This window comes from Mustela nivalis (genome assembly GCF_964662115.1).
Source record: "Mustela nivalis genome assembly, chromosome: 4".
Lineage (NCBI taxonomy): Eukaryota > Metazoa > Chordata > Mammalia > Carnivora > Mustelidae > Mustela > Mustela nivalis.
The window spans coordinates 88,235,442-88,248,745 of NC_139023.1; the positions used below are offsets into that span (position 1 = coordinate 88,235,442).

The window sequence follows — 13,304 nt, forward strand, 5'->3', positions numbered from 1 at the left end:
AAAACAAGACTTCTGTTGTTTCATTGCTGTGATACAAGATTCTATTGTTCGGGCATTCCCTCCCAACTCCCCCACCTCTCCTGCTTATGTCTGGTGATCTATGACAGGTCTGGTCATTTCCAAGCAAAAGAGAACTCAGAAATGGTGTTATCTTGGGAACTGTAAGATCTTTCCCTGGGTTACAGTACCATCCAAAACCTAGTTTCTGCTGGATTTAAATAATAAATTGTTCGCGACAAGTTTTGAATTAAAACGGATTAGTTGCAGACTGTGTACACCCCCTTTCACTGATTCCTATGAATTCAAATCCCTGAAACAAGCATTGTTAAACATACAAACAAACAAACAAACAAACAAACAAAAAAAACGCAGAACTTAGATGTGAGAAGCACCCAAAGTTCCGAAATCTCAGGGTTGGCTTTCAGTGGCGGGGCAGTAAAAATACTTTCAGAGTCTGGAATTCCATAAGATTGTTTTGGAGGATGCCCCCAGCTATGTCCTGGCCCATTTCGTTTTGCATCTAAAAAGAGTAAAATTCCCCGCCTAGGAATACTGCTGGTTTAGTGGGCCAAAACCCCAAGCGGGACTAGGGCGGGCTCGTAAGCTGCCGCACGGAGCGCGGAGAGCAGGCGGGTCCTCTCCTCTCGCCGGCCTCTAGGTTTGAGGCTCCGAGGTCACTGTGCTCCCGGCACCGCGCCCGGCGCGGGTCCGAGCCGCCAACTTCGGGCCAATCAGAGCGCGGCGTCTCTGCGCCCGCAGCGCCCCGGCCCGCGCCCCCCGCGCCCCCGCGGCAGCAATGGCAGCAGCGGCCGCCGCGGCTCCGGGTTGAGCCAGACCCGGCACTAGGAGGGGCTGAGCCGCGGGGGATCCTGGAATCGCCGGGGAGGTGGGGATTCTGGGAGGAAAACTCCATTTCCTCCTTTCCCGCCGGCCTCTCCCCTCCACCCAGCACCCCAAATTTCGATGTGTCGCCGCCCGGGCGCAGGGAGCTGGTGCTGAGCAAGCGGCGGCGGCCGCGGCGGGAAAAATGCTGGGCATGTACGTGCCGGACAGGTTCTCCCTGAAGTCCTCCCGGGTTCAGGACGGGATGGGGCTCTACACAGCCCGCAGAGTGAGAAAGGTGGGTGACCCGGTGGCAGCCTGCGCGCCCCTGCTCCTACCGCGCTCTGTGCGCCCCCCGGGGTCGCCCTTCCGCCGGGCCGGGGGCTCCGCGGGCGTCGCCCTTAGCCGGGGTTGGCCGGGGGTCCCGCGGGGAGGCCGGGGCTGGCAAGGCGGCCTTCGCCTGCCCGCGCCTCCCGAGCGGACTGCGCCACGTAAGTGCCTGCGGGGCGCGCTCCGCTGCCGGCTGGTCTGGGGGCGGAACTGCCGCGGGCCGCCCTGCGGCAAGATGTCTTTCCTTTCCCCTGCAGGAAGTGAGTCCGGATGGAGCCTCCCTCTTCCTCGGTTCAGGGAGGGAGCTGCGTCTTTGCGTTGGCGGAGCCGCGTGGGCGGGTGTCTTCCTAGGCGCGCACGCAGCCCCGTCGCCGCTTTTTTTCCTTTAGGATGAGGAAATGTGGCCAGAAGCGCCTCGCTCTCCCTGTAGGGATTGGAGGCGGCGCCCGGAGCGCAGTTCTGCACAGGCCTTAGGATCTCATTCAGGCATGCAGAACTGCTTTCCCTCCTTTCAGAATGTGTTTTGTGGATTCTGGGAGGTGCCAACTAGACAATCTTAGACTCTCTAATCTTTTTTCTCTGCCATAGGATTTTCTCTTGCTAGATCGCTCCTTCCAGAAATTTAGCGGCAAATGAGCAAGGCAGGCACATTGCACTGTACATACGGAAACGACCAGGAAATGTTGGATGTTGAAAGCAAAGGCCTAGGAGGAGAGATTGCTGGAAAATTCCAGACCTTTGGAGTTGATGAGACCTGTGTTACAGCTGCGTCACAGGATATGTAAAATTTGGAACCATGAAGGCAATGGTGAAATGCTCAGGGTAGTGAGAGCCACCGTTTATTGAGCAGATACTTTGGGCCAAGGTCAGTACTTGGAGCTTGACCTACATTAAGAAATGTCACCCCTGCAACTCCCTTGAGAACAGTAATCCTCCTGTAAGAGATGAAAAAACAGAAGTACTGCAAGGTTGAATATCCTGCCGAGTTAGTGAGTTAGGCTTCAAATTCATGGCTTCTGGTTCCAAAGCTCATGTTCTTTTCAGATCTATTTCTGCTGGGTACTCCCTCCTCGGGCTCTCCCCAGCCCTTTCCCGGCAACAGGGATTTTGAAAAATGGAAGTTTGGCGGCAAGAGCAGGCTTGTTTAGGAGAGGTATGCTAGCAAGAGGTTCACAGAATGCACTCAGAGACTCTAGGATGCCTTTCCTCTGGGTATAAATCTCCGTCCACCCCCTCACCTGAAGAGCAGAGGGAGGAAGATCGACAGGTGCTGCGGGACTACCTTGACAGCATGACCCACTCTAGGTTAAGAGTGGAAAAAGCAAACCCCGTATTTACCTTTTCAAATGGGAGTTTGGACGAATGCTCAAAGGTGAAAACAGGGAATAAACAATTTATCTGAATTTGAGATAAACCTATGAATAGGTGTTTTGCCAAAGAAGTAAATGTCAAAGTCAACATTCTTTTAAAGTAGAAGTTGAAATTCTGCTACTCACAAAAGAGAAATCTTTTCTCATAGGATATGAAAACTCCCAGATGGGTTTTCTTGAAAGTCTCAGGTCTAAGTGTACTACTTAAAAAGCAAACACAGTTCTTAAGCACAGTTCTTAATTTTGTTTATTGTTATTAATAGTTATAATTAAAAAGTTATACAGCTATTAGAATTATTACATAATCCCTAGTTTTGGTCTTATATTACTGTCAAGGTTTTTAGAAACAGCTGGCCAATGTACTTTCTTTTGATACGTTTATGAATTCAACTAATTTTTCCATGTACTTGTTTATTTGGAAGTTCTAAAATTATTTTAGGTATAGAATGAACTGCTTCCAAAATCACCCTATATTATTTTGTTTTATTATTGCAGTACTAAATAGACACTTATCTTTTCCTGGCTCTTGTAACTTCAACATATAGAACACATAGAGATTTTAATCCAGAATGCTTACTTATACTTAAGATGAATATGGAGATATTTGCATTGAATTCAGATGACACACTAGTAGTGACATAATTTAGTTATGATCACAGGATACTCAGTCATAAGGTTATTGATCATGGAGAGGTTCATTGATGCCAGAAACGACCTGGAGTTAGGCTTTAGCTCCTTTGCCTTCCAAAGGCCAAGGTCCATGCTGAAGATGAGGAATAGATTTTACCTGAGTGGTCAGCCTGAAACTAAATGTACATGCATCCCTTACCTGTTTGCATGTAGTTTCTTGATTCTTAAATATTTTCCAAGTTACCTTTAATAGGCCTACTGGGATCAAGGGGGCTGAGAAGACAGTATTTCAGCAGTTAAAGACCTTACCTTAAAGTTTTCATATTTTCTATTCTAAATAATTTTGGAAAATATCATGTTATACACACACACACACACACATTGGAATTACAAATTTTTGTCACACTTTAACACATAATCTCATATAACATTTCTGTTTTTTAAAAAATAATTGCAATGCAAATCATCTATTGATTTCAAATTCAGAGAATCTAATCCAGACTGGTACTGATCTTTTTAGATACTCCACTCCCACTATATTGATCAGGTCCATTTGAGATGTCCTTAACAACGGGACTCCTTAATCCTTTTTTTCATCCACGTCCTTCCCCCCTTTTTTTTTTTTGCAGTGATTCCTAGAGTGGATTCCCTGCAGCAGAATCACCTAATGTCCTGGCTCCACCTCAGCCCTACTAGGTTTTTCTTTGGCCATTATCCTTTTTTTTTTGTAGGCCTGGTGCCTCTCTTGTGTTCTCTTTCTCTCTCTCTCTCTTTCTTCTTCTTCTTCTTCTTCTTCTTTTTTTTTTTTTTTTTTGGTAGAAAGTCTGCATAGTGACAGTAAAGTGAAAAGGAAATGATCTCCTTTCCTTTTCTTGCCATTATAAAAATTAGAGGTTAGATGAGGAGAAGGTCCTTTGGTAGCGATTTCTGTGTAAGCCATGAACTGTCCTTGGAGAAAGAATGGATGAGACTGTTGGAAGGCCCTTGAGTAGAAGAAGGACGCCTGAGTTTCTTAATGGTTGTATACATTGCAGTGCTAATGATGAGGATAGGGTGGACACTTGCCTGCCATGTGTCAGACCTGTTCTAAGTGTCTCCTATGTGTTATCTCATGAGCACAGTTTTTTTTTAAAATAATTTTTTTAAAAAGATTTTATTTATTTGTTTGACAGAGATTACAAGTAGACAGAGAGGCAGGCAGAGAGAGAGAGAAGAGGAAGCAGGCTCCCCGCTGAGCAGGGAGCCCGATGCTGAGCTCCATCCCAGGACCCTGGGACCAAGACCTGAGCCGAAGGCAGAGGCTTTAACCCACTGAGCCACCCAGGTGCCCCTCATGAGCACAGTTCTAATGCTTTAATGAAGATGTGGAATTTTAGATTATAAAGTACTATACAGATCAAAATTAATATTATTACTCAAAGGTAATACATTAAATATACATACAAAAAAATTAAGCAAATACCTTATGACATTATATTTTTTATATCATGACCATTATTTATTTCCCCTCATGGCTAATGAGATTAATCAGTGGGTGGTGGTGGTTGACATGCTTGGAACCCAAAATGTGGAAAGGTGAACCACCTGGTAGCTTCAAGCTCTCAAATTCTCTGGTTTTATGGAAAGGATTAAGGCAGGAAATACAGTACTGCCAGTCTTCCTTTCCTTTAGGTCTGTTGCAGGCAGCTGGTTTTTCTTCTGAGACTTAGCCCTTTAGCCATTCATATGTAGCAGGCACTGTGCTAGGCTCTGAGGGTACACAGGTGAGCAAGACAGACATGGTTGTCTTCTCCTTGTGCAGGGAGATAAGCAGTAAACAAGTAAAAAAGTACAAATTATCATGAAGATTATTACGATAATTTCAGCCTGTTTCTCTGGATTGATTCTCCCAGACATTATATTAGGCAATGGAATTGTTCAATTAGAGTAGTTTTTAGTCTGGTCAAGGAGACAGTGAAGGAAATAGTTTCCATCCGATCTCACTGGCGCTATGATAGTCAACCAAATGAGGCTTGAAACTCTGGGTAAGAGGTGCTGCAAAAGTTCAGAAGGACAGACCTACCCTGCCCCCCCCCCCCCGGACCCCTTCCCCTGCCACTTCATCATTACAGTAAAGTGATCAGAAAATGCAGAGAGAATCAAAGAGGGCTTTATGGAGCGGTTGAATTTCTTGGAGTCAGTCAAATTATTATTGTTAAAATATCTGTATTACTGAGCATTTTAACTTCACACATCTGTTGGTGTGACTCTTCCAGTATTACCTGGGTGACACCAGACTAAGAGGAGGACCCATGATATACTGATTGCTGTGAGTCTGATCAGATTTTGTGCTCTTAATCCATTTGGATGCAGTTGAACAGTTTGTAGGTAGACTTGTTGGGAGTAAAACAGAAGTTGTGTGTTAAGGGCTAGTAACCCTGTGACAGACTGTATTGCAGACGAAAGGAGTTGTTGAAACATTTCCACTGAAGTACCGTCTTGGAAACTGCGGCAGCCTGTAAGGGTAGCACACAATCACCCCTTAGGAAGTCTGGGTTTTCTGTTCACTGTGTACTTGTATACGTTTTCTCATTTTATTGTACAGTGGTCTTCGAAGTTTTATTATTATCCCCATTTTGCAGATTAAATACTTGCTGGATCATTACTTTTTGTCAGAAAATTTGCGTTTGTCTTTTAGGCTGACCTTTAAAAGTTTTTTTCCTTTCCAATTCATTCTTTACTGGCAGGCTTAAAGCCTTACCTGATTAGATGTGTAGTTATTTTCCCTTCTGTCTAGAAGTTCTTTAACTTGCCCAAGCTGAGCTGGGTTTGTATTTTTATTTTTTATTTATTTTTTATTTTTTAAAGATTTTATTTATTTATTTGACAGAGATCACAAGTAGGCAGAGCGGCAGGCAGGGGTGGGGGGAGGGGAAGCAGGCCCCCTGCTGAGCAGAGAGCCCAGTGATGTGGGGCTTGATCCCCCAACCCTGGGAATATGACCTGAGCCGAAGGCAGAGGCCTTAACCCACTGAGCCACCCAGGTGCCCCTGGGTTTGTATTTTAAAAATAACCAAAGACTAGCAGGAACGCTGAAGCTGAAAAGGAAATAACTAAGTCTAAATGAAATAAAATTATGTCTCTCCCAGATTTTTGGTCCCCCAGTTCCAGAAGAAGCAGTAAAGAGCATTGCCGAGGCCTATTTCTACACCACCTGTAGTGAATTGGCCCCACTGGGGTAGTGCTATTCCTGGCCCCCTTCCCTCTCAGCCTTGTGCTTTATTGCCCAAGTGGCTCCTAAGAGGCATCCTGTGCCCATGAACCCTAGGGCAGTGTCCCACTCTACTTTGCCTTTCTCATGGACAAACGTAGGTTCCTAGTTCAAACTTTGTCCAGATGTCCTGAGATTTTATACACAGCTACTTGTCAGGGCAAAATTTATTAACAGTGCGGGTTATGAGTTTCTGTTACTACTGTGACAAATTATCACACACTTCGTGGCTTAAAGCAATACAAGTTTATTATCTTATGGTTCTGGAATATATAAATCTAAAATGAGTGGGCAGAGCTGATACCTCCTGGAGGCTCTAGAGTCTACCTCCTTGTCTTCTGCAGTTTTCCAGAGGCTGCCCACGTTCCTGTGCTCATTCCTTCACCCCATATCATTCTGACCTCTGGTTTTGTGGTCATATTTCCTTCTCTGACTCTGACGCTTCTTGCTTCTCTTATAAGGACCAAGTAGTTAGATCGGCAGACCCAGGTAATTCAGGGTAATCTCCCCATCTCAAGATGCCTAATGTAATTACATCTGCACAGTCTCTTTTTATCAGGTAAAGTACCATACAGATTCTGGGGATGAGGATGTAAACATTTTTGGTGAGCCATTTTTATCCAATCTGGGCTCCAAAGTATAATTGTTCCTTGCCTAGTTTATGTGGAACATTATATGATGGCTAGTGAATGGGTCCTTCCCCACATACTGGTCCTGATTGCAAATCTGCCACATTGATGAATATTCTGCTGCCTCTTTTCAGTATTGATTCTGGAGAAGATCTTTGGAATTGTCATTCTTGTAATAAAACCTGGATGAGTGGTTTTCTTAGAAGGGGGAGGAAAAAGTATATTCATATTAGTAGAAAAAGAACTTCAGAAGTAATTAAATTTATCCATTCTTATTTTACAAATAATGACACCGGAACCCAGAGAAGCTTTGCACGGAGGCTTGCAGCTAACAGCTTCCTCTCAAGCTCCTGTGCCTTCTGTAATGCCAACTCCCTCTCTTCCAAATGAAGGTAAACACCTTGCTTCTCTTTGAGGGATTTGCAGTAAAGACATTTAGTGAGGTCAAATCCCAAGTGAAAAATACCTGAAAAAAAGGTTCAAATCTGAGTTTATGAAAAGAAAATAAGCAGAAAAAAAAAAAAAGTGCAAGTTGTGTAGAGTTAGAAAAACATATGGGAGAGAGGTACCCTGAAAAGAAAAATAAGTAAAAGCATAGAGGAAAAATCACAATGCATAAATGTTAATATAAAAAGACTGGATTTTGTGGAATAAAGTGTTTTGTTGATCAGCTTGGAAGGTGAATCTAGTGAAGAAACAATGGATCTTATTGCTAGGGCTAAAATTCTGCCAAGGAACGTTTGCTTAGATTTCCTGGTGGCTGATGATAACTAATCTGGAAACATAATCAGTGGGAAAATCATCACCATTGATGCCTGCCATATGTGCTATCTCTTTTTTATGTTTGCACATTGACCCTCTAGGATAGTGACTCAGTGTAGCTTTGTATTCCCTGGTGTTATTATAGATTTTAAACTGTGTAACTAATCCACTTAAAATGTTTTTTTTTTTCTCAGAAACTTCATATTTTGTTTTGTTGTATGTGATAATAATAGCAACTGTTAATTTTTTCAACAAATATTTATTGAGCATCTGAAGTTGTTAGGCATGGGCCTAGTTGCTAGTGACAGAAGGGAGAATGACTGACCCCACAGTCACTGAATGCGTCCCTTAGTTCATATGCAAGTCCTACAACAAGCCTGCAAAGTGGCCATTATTATCCTTGTTTTATAGTTGAGGGAATGGATTTTGAGAAAGGTTGTATCAATAATAAGTGCATTAATCAGAATTTGAACTCAGATCATTCCATATATCCTTCTCACAGAAAAAAAAAGGTTTTTTTCCTCTATACTGATAAACTTTGTCCATGCTCATAAAACACAATATGGACATACATCCACTTGTACACTTTCAAAAAATTACGTTTTTTATAAAATGAGGACAGTTTTTGAGTTTTGAACAAAAATGAGAAAAGAGTAAACTAATTTCATCATGGAACATTTCCTGTCCAATAGTATCTTATGGGAGTCCCTTCAAATCATCTACTTTGGCTGTAATTTATTATTTTTAATGACTGAATATATTTTATGCTCGCAGTATGCCATAATTTCCATTTATGCAGATCGTATTTTATATAGTTAATTGTGATCAAAGTCTGTATTGGCCATTATGAGTACAGTAGTGGATTAAATAGAAATTATGGCTCTTGTGGAGCCTGCATTCTACTGAGAAGAGATAGAAACTGAACAGTGAACATATTAGATGAATTTTATACTACGTTACAATGTGATAAGTGCTATGGAAAAAAGAAAAGGTAGGGCCAGGTATGGAAGACTTGGCAGAGTGCATGAATGTGGGTTTGGGGATGTTAGTATGAATAGGTGGTCCAGTGAGTCCTCACTAAGCAAGGGAGGTTTGGTTAGTGACTTAGAGGATGGGAGAAAAGTAGACTTCTAGGGGAAGTGCATTCTAGGCAGCAGCCAGAGCAAAGGCCTTGAGGTGGGATTTTGCTTGTTGACAAGGAGGCCAGTGAGGCCAATGAGACTGGAAGGGAGTGAGCAGAGACCACGTACTAGGGGGAGGTCAGAGAATTAGTGAAGGAAGATATAATAAGCCACGTTTCTTTCTTTCAGCCATCATGACGATGTCAACTTTTCTTTGAGTGAAAACAGTGAGCCCCTGCAGACCTTTGAGCAGAGGAGTGACATGATCTGGCTTGAGTTTATCAGGAGTCCCTCTGACTGCTATGTTGAGAATAGCCGGCCACAGGGCAAGTGTGTACCTGCAAGACTTGCTAGGATTCTGCTGCAGTGATCTGGCTGAGAGAAGATGGTGGCTTAGACCAAGATAGTGCCTGTTCTGGGAGGGTAGTTTGAAGATAGCAGTGACAGAATATGCTGATGAGTGAGGGAGACAGAAAGGGAAAGATCGAAGATGAGTCTAAGAATTTTATTTTATTTCTTTTCAGCATAACAGAATTCATTGTGCTCCATGCAATACGTGCCCTCCCTAATACCAACCCCTTCCCACACCCCGCCCCTTCAAAACCCTCAGATTGTTTTTCAGAGTCCATAGTCTCTCATGGTTCACCTCCCCTTCCAATTTCCCTCAACTCCCTTCTCCTCTCCATCTCCCTATGTCCTCCATGTTATTTGTTATGCTCTGCAAATAAGTGAAACCATATGATACTTGAGTCTCTCTCCTTGACGTATTTCACTCAGTATAATCCCTTCCAGTCCTGTCCATGTTGCTGCAAAAGTTGGGTATTCATCCTTTCTGATGGAGGCATTATACTCCATGTTGTATATGGACCACATCTTCTTTATCCATTCGTCTGTTGATGGGCATCTTGGTTCTTTCCACAGTTTGGCGACTGTGGCCATTGCTGCTATAAACATTGGAGTACAGATGGCCCTTCTTTTTACTACGTCTGTATCTTTGGGGTAAATACCCAGTAGTGCAATTGCAGGGTCATAGGGAAGCTCTATTTTTAATTTCTTGAGGAATCTCCACACTGTTCTTCAAAGTGGCTACACCAACTTGCATTTCCACCAACAGTGTATAAGGGTTCCCCTTTCTCTGCATCTTCTCCAACACATGTTGTTTCCTGTCTTGTTAATTTTGGCCATTCTAACTGGTGTAAGGTGGTATCTCAATGTGGTTTTAATTTGAATCTCCCTGATGGCTAGTGATGATGAACATTTTTTCATGTGTCTGATAGCCATTTGTATGTCTTCATTGGAGAAGTGTCTGTTCATATCTTCTGCCCATTTTTTGATATGATTATCTGTTTTGTGTGTGTTGAGTTTGAGAAGTTCTTTATATATCCTGGATATCAGCCTTTTGTCTGTACTGTCATTTGCAAATATCTTCTACCATTCTGTGGGTTGCCTCTTTGTTTACTGCTTCCTTTGCTGTACAGAAGATTTTGATCTTGATGAAGTCCCAAAAGTTCATTTTCGCTTTTGTTTCCTTTGCCTTTGGAGACATATCTTGAAAGAAGTTGCTGTGGCTGATATCGAAGAGGTTACTGCCTATGTTCTCCTCTAGGATTCTGATGGATTCCTGTCTCACGTTGAGTTCTTTTATCCATTTTGAGTTTATCTTTTTGTGTATGGTGTAAGAGAATGGTTGAGTTTCATTCTTCTACATAGAGCTGTCCAATTTTCCCAGCACCATTTATTGAAGAGACTGTCTTTTTTCCACTGTATATTTTTTCCTGCTTTGTTGAAGATTATTTGACCATAGCATTGAGGGTGCATATCTGGGCTCTCTACTCTGTTCCACTGGTCTATGTGTCTGTTTTTATGTCAGTACCATGCTGTCTTGGTGATTACAGCTTTGTAGTAAAGCTTGGAATCAGGTAACGTGATGCTGCCAGTTTTATTTTTGTTTTTCAACCTTTCCTTAGCAACTCGGGGTCTCTTTTGATTCCATACAAATTTTAGGATTATTTGCTCCAGCTCTTTGAAAAATACTGGTGGAATTTTGATTGGAATGGCATTAAAAGTGTAGATTGCTCTACGCAGTATATAGACATTTTAACAATGTTTATTCTTCTGATCCAAGAACATTGAATGGTCTTCCATCTTTTTTTGTCTTCTTCAATTTCTTTCATGAGTGTTCTGTAGTTCCTCGAGTACAGATCCTTTACCTCTTTGGTTAGGTTAATTCCCAGGTATCTTATGGTTTTGGTGCTATAGTAAATGGAATCGATTCTCTCATTTCCCTTTCTGTATGTTCATTGTTAGTATATAAGAAAGCCACTGATTTTTGTACATTGACTTTGTATCCTGTCATGTTACTGAATTGCTGTATGAGTTCTAGTAGTTTGGGGGTGGAGTCTTTTGGGTTTTCCATATAAAGTATCCTGTCATCTGTGAAGAGAGAGAGTTTGACTTCTTCATTGCCAATTTGGATACCTTTTTATTTCTCTTTGTTGTCTGTTTGTTGTTGCTAGGACTTCTAATACTATGTTGAACAAGAGTGGTGAGAGTGGGCATCCTTGTCGTGTTCCTGATCTCAACAGAAAGGCTGTGAGCTTTTTCCCATGGAGGATGATATTTGCTGTGGGTCTTTCATAGATAGATTTTATGAAGTTCAGGAATGTTCCCTTTATCCCTATACTTTGAAGCGTTTTAATCAGGAACGGATGCTGGATTTTGTCAAATGCTTTTTCTGCATCAATTGAGAGGACCATGTGGTTTTTCTCTCTTCTCTTATTGATCTGTTCTATCACAATGGTTGATTTGCGAATGTTGAACCATCCTTGTAACACAGGGATGAATCCCACCTGGTCATGGTGGATAATCTTTTTAATGTGCTGTTGGATTCTGTTTGCTAGGATCTTGTTGAGAATCTTAGCATTCATATTCATCGGTGATATTGGTCTGAAATTCTCCTTTTTGGTGTGGTGATCCCCTGGTTTGGGGATCAGGGTAATGCTGGCTTCATAAAAAGAGTCTGGAAGTTTTCCTTCTGCTTCAATTTTTTGAAACAGCTTCAGGAGAATGGGCCTTATTTCTTCTTTGAAAGTTTGGTAGAATTCCCCAGGGAATCCTTCAGGTCCTGGGATCTTGTGTTTTGGGAGGTTTTTGATCACTGCTTCAATCTCATTACTAGATATTGGTTATTGAGGTTGTCAGTTTCTTCCTTGTTCAATTTTGGGAGTTTATAGTTTTCCAGGAATGCATCCATTTCTTCTATATTGCTTAACTTATTTTCATATAACTGTTGATACTAACTTCTGGTGATTGTTTCTACTTCCTTGGTGTTAGATGTGATCTCTCCCTTATCATTCATAATTTTATTAATTTGAGCTTTCTCTCTTTTCTTTTGGATTAGTGTGGCCAATCGTTTATCAATCTTATTCTTTCAAAAAACCGGCTTCTAGTTTCATTGATACATTCTACTGTATCTCTAGTTTTGTATCTCATTGATCTCTGCTCTAATCTTGATTATTTCTCTTATGTGTGGAGTTGGTTTAATTTGTTGTTGATTCTCCAGTTCTTTAAGGTGTAGAGACAGCTGGTGTATTCTGGCTTTTTCAATTTTTTTGAGGGAGGCTTGGATGACTATGTATTCCCCCCTTAGGACCGCCTTTGCTGTATCCACTTTGGACCAAAATGACTTCATTCTCTTTGGTTTCCCTGAATTGTTTAAGTTCTTCTTTGATCTCCTGGTTGATCCAAGCATTCTTAAGCAAAGTGATCTTTAGTTTCCAGTTGTTTGAGTTCCTTCTGAACTTTTCCTTGTGATTGAGCTCCAGTTTCAAAGCATTGTGATCTGAGAATATTCAGGGAATAATCTCAGTCTTTTGGTATGGGTTGAGTCCTGATTTTTGACCCAGTATGTGGTCTGTTCTGGAGAAGGTTCCATGTGCGCTTGAGAAGAATGAGTATTTTGTTGTTTTAGGGTGGAATGTTCTGTATATATCTATGAGGCCCATATGGTCCAATGTGTCATTCAATTCTCTTGTTTCTTTATTGATTTTCTGCTTGGATGATCTGTCTATTACTGAGAGAGGCATGTTAAGATCTCCTACTATTAATGTATTCATATCAATATGACTCTTTGTCTTGATTAATAGTTTTCTTATATAATTGGCTGCTCCCATATTGGGGGCATACATATTTACAATCATTAGATCATCTTGGTGGATAGTCCCTTTAAGGATTTTGTAGTGTCCTTCTGTATCTCTGATTACAGTCTTTAGTTTAAAATCTAATTTATCTGAGGGGCGCCTGGGTGGCTCAGTGGGTTAAGCCTCTGCCTTCAGCTCAGGTCATGATCCCAGGGTCCTGGGATTGAGCCCTGCATCAGGCTCTCTGCTCA

At 42.0% G+C, this 13,304-nt stretch overlaps 1 protein-coding gene across 1 annotated transcript in view; it reads left to right on the plus strand.

Moving 5' to 3' along the window:
* Positions 1 to 733: 733 nt before the first annotated feature.
* Positions 734 to 13,304, plus strand: part of PRDM5 (PR/SET domain 5) — a 217,792-nt gene continuing 205,221 nt past the window's right edge. The window contains exon 1 of the mRNA XM_082728454.1: positions 734 to 1,120. Coding sequence (XP_082584580.1) covers positions 1,028 to 1,120 — 93 coding nt within the window. The 5' untranslated portion in view covers positions 734 to 1,027. The remainder of the gene's footprint in view (positions 1,121 to 13,304) is intronic.